We start from the raw sequence: 13,684 nt of genomic DNA, 5'->3' as shown, positions 1-13,684 counted from the left end.
TGGCCTGTAGAATGGTGAACTGATAGAGTGGTTTGAGCCACAACTATCACAGGTCCTAATTTAAAAAAAAAAAGCTCATGTTAGATTTCATTGGCAGCAGATGAAAATGTCAATTTAAATAAGACAAAATGAGGGAGATGGGATCACTCCAATGCAAATACTTAAGAGCCCTGCACAGATACCAAATTTATATCCCTGGATATCCGAGGAGCTGCAGGGCTCTACTGGGAATAGCAGCAGCAAAAGCAGCCTCACATCTGGCTGCCGCTTGCAGGAGCCAGCGCTCTGCACAGGCAGCTCCTCTGGCATGGCTGAACTGCTCCCAGCCCTGCCCACTGGGGGGGGGTGTACCAGACTCAGCAGCAGCTGTCCCTGGGCACGCTAGTCTGGGAGCGTGCAAGCCACTGAGCCTGGTACTCATCACAGTGGGCGGGGCTGGGGTCGGTTGAGTCATGCCGGAGTTGCTGCCCATGCAGAACGCTGGCTCCTGCAAGCGGCAGCCAGATGTGCGGCTGCTTTCGCTGCTGCTATTGCTCGTAGACCCTTGCAACTACTCGGATATCCACTTTAGATCTGTGGATATCCACATCCGCGGATATAAATTTGGTATATGCGCAGAGCTCTAAAATACTAAAACCATGTTTGAAGTTAGAGTCAGTCAACATCTGCATTGCAAATCCTCATTTTTCAGTTGTCATATTACAAATAAACTTTGGGAAAAAAAGAATGGCAACAAAAGCAGATATTAGCAATGAAAAAGAAGAGCTTCAGAGAAGAATGATGCAAGCATTTTTATACAATGAAGTTGAGAGACTCAATTCTTAGGGAAAAACCACATATTTGTAAACATTTGGATAGCACCTCGCACAATAGGGCACTTTGAACCTTATTGGGATGTTCAAGTGGGATCTCAGTATAAATAGCAATTGCAATTACTAAGCTTTTTACACATTACCACTACCTGAAGTGTAGAACTATTTAGAAAGAGGTAATCCTAGAATAAGCATATGTAATCTGAGTTGTATTCTAATTGCTGCTTCATATAAGAGTATAGAATATTTTATTTTTACCAGCTGAGGCTGAAAATACCAGTGTCAGCCACAAGCAAGGCCATAAAAAACCCTTGATGTTTATTGAAACAATCAGATCAGAGGTGACAAGAATATTGCAATGGTACTTTCCATTCTTGTGAAATTATAAAAGTGAAACTGTGATGTACTTTTAAACATTAATCAGTCCTTATTACACCCAAGTAATGGTTATATTAAATGCAGTCAGAGGTACATTTAAAGTATAAAGGACCAATTCATAACTAATAAAAAAAATCCTATGTCACTTACCAACAATGTCCCAAAACTGATGCTTCAAAATCTTGACTGTAAAGTAGGGGCTTCCTCCCACTAACCCACCTCGCTGTCTGAGCTTACCTACTCTGTCTCAAACAAAACAGCAACTGGTGCTGTTCCAGCTCACTAACTCACAGCTTCTAGAGGCCCACAGGCAGTAGCATACTAGCACAGATGGAATATCTCAGATGATTTCTCAGAGGATCAAGAATTCTGTGTTGCCTAAAGCCACAGAAGACAGTGTCTCAGGTTGAGAAGCATCCCCAGTTAGATTCACTCATATTCCCTACATTTCTCCCCCCCCCCCCCACCCATCTCCTTGGCAAAGTGAGGAAATGAGACAAGAGTTAAGGAGGAGGGCACACCAGGCTTCCAATAAATGGCAGCAGGAGAAGAAAGTGAGGCAGCTGATTGATATGGGTTGAGGGATTGGCAATAACAATTAGCATATTTGTAAACAAATGAGTGGGGATAGGAAGGAAAAATGAGGCAGGAGTATGTAGAGAACACAAAAAAGGCAAGGAAAGCACAAAAAGTTAGAAACTGAAAACAGGCGGAAGACAGCAAGAAATAAGTAATGAATGAGAGGTGATAGGAAAATTGAAGCAGAACATAAGAATTAACACAGAAAATAGAATGATGGGCTGGGAAAAATAGCAAAGAGACAAGTACAGAGGTAAATATTTTCTCCCATCCTGATTTAATAAACAAACCTCAATTTTCAAAAGGACGGGACAGCAGGTAAAGGGAATGAGGGGTGGGTAGATGGATAAGGAGAGAATAGGAAAAACTTCAGAAGCTTTTTCTCTCCTTCCATGTACTGAAATTCTAATCTGCCCACCTCTGTGCGTGCCTCCTCCCCACCACTGACACCCTCCTCTCCAAAACTTTTCCCTTATCTCAAACACACCTTGCAATAGTATCCTGGTTTTCTCTTTGAAAACCTGGTCACCACATGAAGCAAAGAAAGAAGGAAAGTAAGACTTAGCTTGAAGGAGTAAGTGACAGAAGTTTGGGTTTTTTGACACTTATTCAGTCCCAACACTTACTTCTAGGCACTAGTCACCCCTTCACAGATCTAATTTGATATCCTTCCAGACACTTTCTCTCAAGTTTTGGGGGGAAAGCTGCTGTAATGAGCTAAATGAGGAAGGGATTGAGTGAGTTTGATAAGGCTGTAAAGTTAGTGTGAGTAGCTAGGAATTTTTTACTGGATATTTTAAGTTTTGAAGGCATTGATGCTAAAACTAAGGAAAATAAGATATGCAATGAAAAAAGGTCACTTACCTTGAAAACTAACTCAAGCAACACTTAAAACCATGTTGCAGTGGAAGACATGACAGATCAGCTTGACAGCTGCTAAAATGATCTATAGCATAATTTCTAAATTAAAATAAAACCTTGATTTAACAATACCAAAAATCAAAGTCGCCACCAGTTAATTTTTGCTTTCAACAGCGAAGTATAGTCTCCACTGAAAGGAGCAACTGCCAAATGTACTGAATAGGGTTGACCAGCATAAACGTAAAGGATGTGCATTTTTTTTTTATTTTAAATTACTTGAAAATATTTACATAGATGTTCCAATGTGATCTCTGAAGATTTTTCATATAATAGTTTCCAGAGGGAAATAACCATATTAAACTCACATTGTGATTCCTCTACATCCATGTTCTGCATTTCTTCATTCAATTCAACCAGTGTTGGTTTTCCATTTCTTTCCATTTCAATACTATGAGCTGGAGATAAAGGAAAGGTGATCTGTCTATCTACTGCTGCTTCTGGAAAATAAAAAATATTAGCAAGATTTGGTAAACATTGTGTAGTGTTAATGAAAACCAGAAACATTAACTTCTATAGCAGATTTATGATTTAAGTTTTTGCTCAAAATTCACTGAAATCATCTCTACTAAAAAAATCCTAAAGCTGCTGACAAACTCCCCTTAGTACTAAAATTAGAACAGAACACATCATTTATTAAATGAAGTTAGTCTTTGTCCTCAATTTGTTTGTGAGCAGTTTATCAGTCTGAGTTTTATTTTTGACAAATAATTTTTACCAATAATACATTGCTCTCAAGCAATTATTTATGTTCGATATTGAAAATCAGAGCTGTGTTTGTTAGTTTGATTGGACATATAGGTATGTTTCTGTTCCCTGACTAAGTATAACTCTTAAATGGTTTCCATTGCAGATATTCCATTTCATAAAGTCACATTTTTATTGCTGCAAATATTCTGTACCATGAGCTTCTCACCAGTTAAAATAAATAAATAAATACATAAATTCATAGAACACTAACACAAAAGAGTAACAACTGAATCTAAATCAATTTTTTATTTAAATAAACATTATTGTAACATTGAGTTATTTTCCCCGCTCTAGTTAAACCCTATTTAGCTCTCCAGTTTTACTATTTGTATAATGAATTAAAACAAAAAAAAACAAACAAACAAACAAACAAAAAAAACACACACCACAGAAGACAGCCCGCAAGTAATAAGACCCAAACTTGCTGGGATAAATGAGGGTGAATTATAAGGCCAAAGAGTAGCTTCATTTTCAGCCAGACCAGCAAATAGTGGGGTATTTTCCCCATCTCTGGATGAGGTCACCAAGAGTGCTTCAGTATCTTATGACTAATACTTCATATCAAGTCTTAAAGAACACAGGTCAAACGTGGGAGCATTTGTTTCCCTCTGTCCTGTGTCCACAGGTAAGCTGTATGTTGAAATTCTTAGTCATATTGTACTCTTAGAGAATATACTTTCCCCACTGAGAGACTGCTACTCTGGAATACTGTTCCCTTGGAAACACAGCAACTTTTCTGTGATATTCTTTAAAAAAAACTCAGCAGTACGCCTCTATACCACTGTTTAAAGCTATGGCTTAAGGAGTGGAAATTCTCTGAAAATGCTCTGAATTTGTTTTTTCTTTTCTCTTAAATTCACAGTCATGCAACCTTTATTTCAATGGAATTCTAGTTGCTAGATTTCCCCCCCCCCCCCTCATAAGGCACTCAGACACCCTTTAGTCATGGACACCTGCAAACTGAATTTCTAATTATGACCTGGAAGAATTACCTCTTTTTTTTTTAATCCTTTGATTTAGAAAAGAAAATTTGTTGTACACCTCAGAAGCGCCGTCATTTATGTCTGACACTGCAACTCTCTTAATGCATTATCAGATTCCAGTAGTAGGACAACATGTAAGTTCAGCTCAAACTGTTGTTGCTTTAGCTATATTTTTTTCTTCTTTATACAACATTGAGGTTTTAAAATCTGTGCTTATCTGACTATTTTAATGTTTTTCTTATTTTTGCTCCCCAATGTTTAATAAATGTTCATTTGTGCAAAGAAAGTTAAAATGCAAGATATTACTAAGTAAATGTAAAATTGAGATATCTACAAATCTTTATTTCATCTCTAATTAAATCAGTAAAAATACCACACCTAAAAAGTAACAAGTCTGAGAAAAGAAGATCTATTTTCTTACCATTGACTTTTCCTAAGCCTGGAGCTTTATTTTTCAGTAAAGTCACTTGAATCTGTGGAATGTTTGTTATGTTTGAGTTCAAAACAAATTTGAAATCCACGTGTCCAACCATACAGGCTTTTGGCAAAACCAGTTCAAAAACATGTTCATCCCAGCTGTTGCTGTTGGGGAAAAAATATTAGGTATTTTATAACACCGTGTCTACAAGCTCAATACAACCAAACAAGCAGCAGCATCCACTTTATTTTCTGCATATACTTCTTCTCTAGCATAATGAGAAAAGATGAAGTTTTACATTAGTCAGTCTAAGCTTCCTTCATATTCCCTCAATATCAACATGAATCTCTGAAGCAAAATCAAGTACATTAAACTGCAGTTAACCATGTCCAGTTTATATAGAAAACATTGAAAGCCAACTGATAAGATACTGAACCAATGTGTTTGGAAATCATTTGGCTGAATCAATGTGTTTGGCGAAAAAGCACAGAACCTCCTACTACCTGCATTACAATACTGCCTCTATAATACTTAACATTTCTTTTGAGGCTTAAGTCAGTATTTAAACAATGAAAATACTTCCTTAAACAACAATGGTCTTCCAGTGGCTAAACTGTACCAAAGCATGACAGGATCTGGTTGGCAATCTCTGAAGTTGGCCTTCTTCACTGATGGTGTCAAACATTGTCACTTTTTAACAGTATCATGGCCACCTGCAGGAGGCTCAAAATACTAATTTCAATTCAAAATTTTGAAATACATTTGACAATTTATACAGGATGAGAAGTGCTTCTTACCAGGTGCACACTCAGAAGCCTGCGCTGAGCAAAATGGGTGCAGCTTTCTTTTAATGAGTCATTTTTCCTTTTGAAGCCAACTTTGTTTTATACTGAAAGTGTAAACTTGAGACAATAAGTACCCCTCAATGATCAAAGTTTCATAGCTTGACACACTAAGGTTTACAAAAGTAGCTCAAATTGAAGAAAAAGCAATTAACATAAAATTAATCATGCTTCCAAGTGTTACATTACACACATTTTCAAAAGTAAGAGGTTGTCACTTACCTGTAACTGGAGGTTCTTCAAGATGAGTGGTCCCTATCTGTATTCCACTGAAGGGTTATGCACATGCTCCATGTGTCCAGAGCCAGAGCTTTTAAAAGTATTAGTGTCCGTTGGTCCGCGCATGTGCCCTGCTACCGCCTTATGGTTTTGACTGAGGCAATAAAGGACAGGGCAGACCAACTGCACCCTCAATTTCTTCTCCACAAATCTACCAGATCCGCAGCAGAGGGGAAAGGAGGGTGAGACTGGAATACAAATAGGGACCACACATCTTGAAGAGCCTCCAGTTACAGGTAAGTAACCTTCTCCTCTTCTTTGAATGATGGTCCCCATTGTATTCCACCGAGGGTGATTAACGAGCAGCACCTACTGAGGAAGAAGGTACAAGAAAGATGATAGCACCATGGAACAGAGTACCACTGCACTGAACGAAGCATCCATCACAGAGTCATGCACCAGTGCATAATAGGAAGAGAAGGTGTGTATCGAACTCCACATGGCTGACTTGCATACGTCCGTAAGAAGCACGTTGTGAAGCGCAGTCATAGTTGATGTTTGCACTGTTTTGGCATGGGCCCATATCCCGCTGGGTGGAGACAGCCCTGATAACTGATAAAGCGTAATGCACCCAAAAACCCACTTCGAAACTGAGTGGAGATGGCCTGCACCTTAATTTTTTCCACTATGGCAACAAATAGCCTCAGAGACTTCCGGAACAGCCTCTTCCTCTGCAGATAAAAGGCTAAGACACTGAGGGAGTGAAGACGTCATTCCTCCTCTTTAGCATGCGGCTTCAGAAAAAAGGCAGATAAATGTATGGGATGGGTAGCAAGGTGTGCAGACTCTCCAGCGTGGCGCCTCCTGCTGGTCATCTGTGAATTAACTCCATTCCAGCACTTGGAGCGCCCCCTGCTGGCCAGTGTCTTGCCAGCCTCAGGCCCGTGTCCCTCCCAGACCCCAGTGCCCCTTACCTTGGGGTTCTGCCCACAGCAGTACCCCAACACTCTGGGTATCTCTCACCCCCCCCCAGGGGGGACCCACAACCCTCTGTGCCCATCTTGCCTTAGTGGCTACTGCCAGTCGTCATCTAGCCCCCTTTCTCTGGGGCAGACTGTAGTCTGTAATGGCCATTCATCACTGGCAAGGGGGTTGGACCAACTGCCTTGGGCCAGCTGTCTCCCTACAGCCCCAGTACTCCCTTTAGCAAGGCCTCAGCCTGTGTACTCACCAGGCCAGAGCTCCCCAGCTCTGCCTGCCCTTCCCCAGCACTGTTCTGCTTCAGGTACCCCGTGCTCCCAAGCAGCTAAGCCCTTCCCACTGCAAGGCTGGAGTGAAACTGTCTCCTGGCCCACAGCCTTTTTATCAGGGCCAGCTGTGGCTTCATTGAGCCAGCCACACCTGGGGCCAACTACCTCACCAGCCTCTCTCAGCTGCTCTTAATCCCTTTTTTAATTGGGTCCCAGCCACAACCCTCTCCAAGGGCTGCTTTTAACCCCAGTTCTCCTGGAGTGGGGCAGCCGCCCCACTACAGGATGGTTGAGGTGAAAGCGGGAAACCACTTTCAGAAGAAATCTAGGATGTAAATGCAGGGAAACTTTGCCCTTCTGGTACGTGGAGAAAGGGCGCTTTGCCAGTTCATGAGACTCGGGGGAAGATTTGTGCCTCCCCGGAGTCAACAGCGCATGGTTCATGGATAGAACTGGAAGCTGCCTCAGAACCAATGATACACAGGACTTTGGCAGAACCGGTGCAGAAGGGGCATGCCGCTCAGGAGCTGGGGCCAGAAGATCCAGCATGCACTGCAACATTTTGTCATGCTTGTGCGCTTTGGAACAGACCACTTCTCTGTGGCTGGAACTTGTGGCCAATGCAGTGTCTTTCTTGGTCCTTGAGGAAGACTTGCTGCCATGCTTATGCACATACTTCAGGGGTGGGCAAACTTTTTGGCCCAAGGGCCACATCTGGGTATGGAAATTGTAAGGTGGGCCATGAATGCTTCCCCCAAGCAGTATGGACTGCACTGGTACTTGTCACTGATTGAAAACAAGAGAGGGCATGGGTTCAAGATCTTGAACCCCAGCATCTTTGGCATAATCCAGTACCCAGGCATGGGTACAACGGGGAGAGAAGGATGGTTTGCAAGAAAACTGCCAGAGCGGCACCCAAGAGTCCTCAAATCCTATGAAAACCACTAAAAACTACTACAAAAACAACAAAATGCTAACTATGTACAAGAATAAATCAGTCTCTCTCACTACATTTGGAAAGTGCATCACAAGGGATGAGAGAACAGCAGAAGCTCTGACTCAGACCATGCGATGGTGAGAAGGAACTGAGGGCGCAGTCGGTCCGCCCTGACCTTTATCATCTCAGTCAAAATCATGAGGCAGTACAAGGGCACATGTGTGGACCAATGCACACTACTACTTTTAAAAGCTCCAGCTCTGGGCGCATGCGCATAACCCCTCAGTGGAATAAAATAAGGACCATCACTTGAAGAAGAACTGCACTTCCTGACTGTTTTCAGTGCATGTGTAAAGGACATTTATAAATATATTATTTAGAACTAAGTTTTTTACACTATGCTACATATCACTGTCTTCTGCACAATTTCTTTGCAGTATATTAAGCGTTGATATAACTATTTTCTAACATCTTTTTATTAAATTTTTGAAATATTAATCTTCAAGGTCAGAACTCTCTCGGGCAGTGGTAATGCACCATTAAACTGCAGGATCTAGGAACATATAACCAGTAATTAAGGTTAATTGCTTGTTGTCTGACCATTAGTTCTGTTCCGCACATGGTGGAAGAGTCTTTTGCGCAGCATTTTCCATAAGAAAAAAAGGCAAAATATTTTTAAACATTACATATAGTTCTAGCATACTAGCATGTGTTCCAGGTGTCTGTGTGTCCACATATTAAATACTGCTTTGTAAAGCACCAATATTCCCATTGGCTATCAAATGGGCAAGAACTTGTGACACAGAAAAAGGATCTAAATAATAAAATATAGTTTGTGTTCTCTCCTTGTTATAATAAAAAATAGGAAAAACCATCTCCCTGGAGTAACTTTTTCAGCTGACCTTTTAAAGCATTTTTCATCTTTTCTTTTAATTCTACAATAAGTACCTGACTTTCAGTAGTGTCTCCTTTTTCTTCTAGCTAACAGTGTTCAAACCAAGGATTAATTTTCAAAGAGAGCTTCTTTGTTATCTGGGGAAGAACCGGTTTCCTTTTAGAGAAGCAAAGAAGTTCCTAAAGCAGATCTACACAGTAAGATAGCAAAGAATTTTGTGGAAGCCTATTAAGAAACACTCCAGGATGTCAGATAGGTAAAAGAATCTAGACCTTTGCTCCTACAGCAAACTAAGCCAGCCTTCCAAAATCTTTTTGACAGCTATGGAATGTAGGATTAATTCCACAGTTTCAGAAAGGAGTCCACAATCTCTCTACAACAAACTGAAGAGTTAGCTGTTTAGGTTTCATGACATCTAATTCTGCCTCTGCAGATCCAAGTGCAAAGACCCTGCTGAAGAAGAAAGTCAGGGTTCAGGAGCTTCCATTGGTCAGTATGCAAATTGCAACCTGACAAGGGGAAGAAAAACAAACAAAAAACACACGATTGGCAAGTGGTTATTATAATGGTGCTACCACTAAGGCTAAAAGACTAACCATGGAAAATATTAGGCCAAGAAGAATTGAGGAAGTTATGAGCAAAGGAAGACTGGGGTTGTTAGAACAGCATTCCAAATTCAGCTTTAGCACACAGGTAGTTAATACACTCATGAAGAATCCTAAAGTTCTTTACAAACTGAACACATAGAAATGCCATTTCTGGGATTGAATATGGCAACTATTCAGCACCAGAAATACTGCACAAGTGATTTTGTTTCAGGATTTGGGGAAAAGAAGGGGAAAGAAAGATTATTTTGGTTTAGATTTGTTTAAGGATGCAGTGAAAAATTCTCTACAACTGAAAATAGAACAGGAATGTAAGTATACAGAATATAATTCCTCATGATGCAAGTTTGTCCAGGACACCACAGTTAACATTCCCAACTCTTGCAAAAAAATTTATTTCCTGAAGAATTACTGAATATTTAATCTAAGCTTAGACTAAGCATCTCAGTCCTCCCCCCTATATAGCACTTAACACACTTCTGGCCCTATATAAATGAAAAGGATGTTGCTATGACATGGACATATAACTTAATCATTCAAAACATAATATATCATGGATGTGGCCAATCCATTCTAAAAGGGCCGACCAGCTCAGAGGTTCAAGTTACTGACCTGACACAGAGGTAAGCAAATACAGAGGAAAGCAGTAAACCATCTTGTGTGCAGTCGTGTCTTATATAGGAACACTGGAATTGTCACACTGAATCAGACCCCTGATTCATCTAGATCAGTGTTTTTCAAACCATGGGTCGTGACCCAGAACTGGCTCGCGAAACGGATGGGACTGGGTCACAGCGGCTCTGGTCAGCACCACCTATCAAGCCGTTAAAAGTCCTGTTGGCGGTGCTGTCTGGCTAAGGGAGGCTAGTCCCTTCCTGTTCCGACACCGCGCTGCGCCCCAGAAGCAGCCAGCAGCAGGTCCAGCTCCTAGGCAGGGAGGGAGAGGGGGTCGTGTCATGGGGCTCCGCACGCTGCCTTCGCCCCAAGCACTGGCTCCTCACTCCCATTGGTCAGGAACTGGCCAATGAGAACTGGGGGGGTGAGGGAGCGCGATGTCTGTGGGCGAGAGCTGCACAGAGCCACTTGCGCGCCTCTGCCTAGGAGCCAGATCTGCTGCTGGCCACTTCCGGGGCGCAGCGAGGCCCATGATGCCAGGACCAGCAGGAAGCCTGCCTTTGCACCCCAGCTATGCTGCTGACCGGGAGCCACCAGAGGAAAGCTTGCACCCCAAACCCTTGCCCCAGCCCTGAGCCCCCCAAACCCAGAACCCCTTCCTGCCCCCAAATCCCTCATCCCTGGCCCCACCCCAAAGCCTGCACCCCAAGCCCAGAGCCCTGACCCCCTCCCACACGCTGAACCCCTCATTCCTAGCCCCACCCTGCAGCCCATACCCCAACCCTCTGCCCCAGGCCTGAGCCCCTCCCACACCCCAAACCCCTCATCCCCAGCTCCGTTGAGTGGCGGGCATCAAAGATTTTCTTCAACTGGGTCACCAGAAAAAAAAAGTGAAAACCACTGAACTAGCGGACAGTGGTTAGTAGCAGATGCCTCAGAGGAAAGTTTAAGAATCCCATAACAGAAAAGAGAAACCATCTGCCTTCATGAAGGTCTTATACTAATCCCACAGAAAGATTTGCTTAAACCCTGAAGCATGAGAGGATTTGGGGGTAAGGATTGGGTTAAATCTCTTCCAAAATTTTGCATCAACAGGTCATAACTCTGGATATTCTTAAGTGCCCAATCTGTTTTTGATTACTAGATAAATTGTTGGCTTCAGTGACATCATGGGGCAGTAAATTCCAGTTTGACTACATGTTGAGTGAAAAGGTATTTATTTCCCTTAATCAATTTTGACACTCCCACCTTGCAGTTTCCTTGAACATCCCTCTTGTTCTCCTGTTATGACATTCGCACAACAAACTCCCAATCTGTTTTCTCTATACCATTTGTTTTTATATACTTTTATCATGCCCTTTCTATTCATCTTTTTAAGGTAAGCAATCCCAGTCTTTTCAGTTTCTCTTCATGACTTTTCCCATGCCCACAATCATTTTCATTATCCTTCTCTGACCCTCCTCTAATTCTGTAATATTATATCTATTTATATAACATTTTCCATATTATTCTGCATTCCATTCCTTGTGCCTCCTATGACCTTTTTTGCTTTTTTCACCATAGCTGCACATTAAGCTGTCCACAGCGATTCGCAGGTCATTTTCCCAAGTTGATTCAGAACTGGGAAAGATGTATGAACAGTTCAAAGTTTTCTCCCCACACTCTTCGCGTATCTTAGGCATGCAGAGAGAATTTTTTTTCCCCCATTTAAACTAGCTAAATTTAAGTTTGAGAAAAACATGGAGTAGAAAAGTCAGGGAAACTAGACTTCATACTTCAAGCAGTGAGCTAACAAGAAGCCACATGTAGAATGTCTGGTTGGTCCAGTAAATTTACTGGATCTGAGATTTTGGAAAAATCTATGAGATTTAGAGAATATAAGAACGTAAGAGCTGCCATACTAAGTCACCCCAGAGTCTACCTTACCCAGTATCCTGTCTCCAACAGTGGCCCTTGCTAGAACTTCAAGGGGAGTATAGAGAACAGAGCAATTATGGAGTGATCCAGCCCTGTCTTCCACTTCCGCTCTGGTAGTCAGAGGTTTAGGGTCGCTCCGAGCATGGGGCTGCCATCTTGGCTAATAGCCATTGAACTTATTCTATTCTTTTTTTGAACCCACTTATACTTTTGTCCATCACAACATCCCATGCCAATGTCTCTCCTAGGTTATTTGTGCATTGTGAAAAAAAGTACTTCCTCTTGTTTGTATTAAGACTGCTGCCTATTAATTTCACCGCGTGACCAGGTGTTTTTGTATTTTGTGAAAAGGTAAATAATGCACTTCTTCCACAACATTAATAATTTCATCGACATATATATCATATCTCCTCTTAGTCTTTTTTAAGACGAATAGTCCTAATCTTTTTAGTGTCTCCTCACATGGAAGTTATTATGTACCCTTAATCATCTTTGTTGCTCTTCTCTGAGCCTTTTCCAGTTCCGCTATATCCTTTTTGAGAGGGGGCAACCAGAACCGGATACAGTATTCAAGGTGTGGGTGCACCATGGATTTATATAGTGGCATTATGACATTCTGTCTTATTTTCTATCCCCTTCCTAATAATTCCTCACGTACCTTTCACCTTTTTGACCACAGCTGTGCACTGAGCAGAAGTTTTCAGAGAACTATTCATGTTGACTCTTTCTTAGGTGGTAACAGCTAATTTAGGACCCATCATTTTGTATGCATAGTTGGGATTTTTCCCCTCCATGTAGATTACTTTGCACTTATAAACATTTAATTTCATCTGTCATTTTGTTGCCCCGTCATCCAGTTTTGAGAGATTCCTCCAACTGCTCACAGTCAGCTTTGGACTTAACCATCTTGAATAGTTTTGTATCATCTGCAAACTTTGCCACTTCACTGTTCACGCCCTTTTCCAGATCATTAATGAATATGCTGAACAGGACAGCTCCCAGTACAGATCCTTGGAGGATCCTGATGCTGTTCACCTCTGTCCACTGTGAAAACTGACCATTTATTCCTACCCTTTGTTTCCTATCTTTCAACCAGCTACTGAGCCAAGAGAGGACCTTCCCTCTTAACACTAGGAAATTAAGTCGGTATAACTACAGTATAACTATATCACTCAGGGATGTGAAAAATCCACACCCTTGAGCAACGCAGTTAAACCGACCTAACCCCCAGTGTAGACAGCACTAGGAGACAGGAAAATTCTTCTGTCGGCTTAGCGATTGCCTCTCAGGGAGGTGGATTGTCTACACCAACAGGAGGAGACTCCCATCGGAGCAGGTGGTGTCTTCACTGAAGACGCTGCACTGCAGAAGCATTTTAAAGTGCAGACAAGCCCTGTTTCCTTAAAAGCCTTTGGTGAGGGAACCCTGTCAAAAGTGCACTACATCAACTGGATCACTCTTAACCATATGCTTATTGACTTCCACAAATTACTGTAATAGGTTGATGATGCACCTGACTCTTCCCCAACAAATCAAATAGTTTCAAGGTCCACTGAGACAAATATG

The 13,684-nt window shown here is 41.8% G+C and overlaps 1 protein-coding gene across 1 annotated transcript in view; it reads right to left on the bottom strand.

Moving 5' to 3' along the window:
- BIRC6 (baculoviral IAP repeat containing 6) overlaps positions 1-13,684 on the bottom strand; it is a 293,548-nt gene that overhangs the window by 233,727 nt on the left and 46,137 nt on the right. Inside the window, 2 exon segments of the mRNA XM_008174422.4 lie at positions 2,996-3,127; positions 4,842-5,002. Coding sequence (XP_008172644.2) covers positions 2,996-3,127; positions 4,842-5,002 — 293 coding nt within the window.

This window comes from Chrysemys picta, chromosome 3 (assembly GCF_011386835.1).
Source record: "Chrysemys picta bellii isolate R12L10 chromosome 3, ASM1138683v2, whole genome shotgun sequence".
Taxonomy (NCBI): domain Eukaryota; kingdom Metazoa; phylum Chordata; order Testudines; family Emydidae; genus Chrysemys; species Chrysemys picta.
The sequence above is the reverse complement of the archived record's forward strand: the minus strand, read 5'-3'. Positions and strand labels throughout refer to the sequence as shown.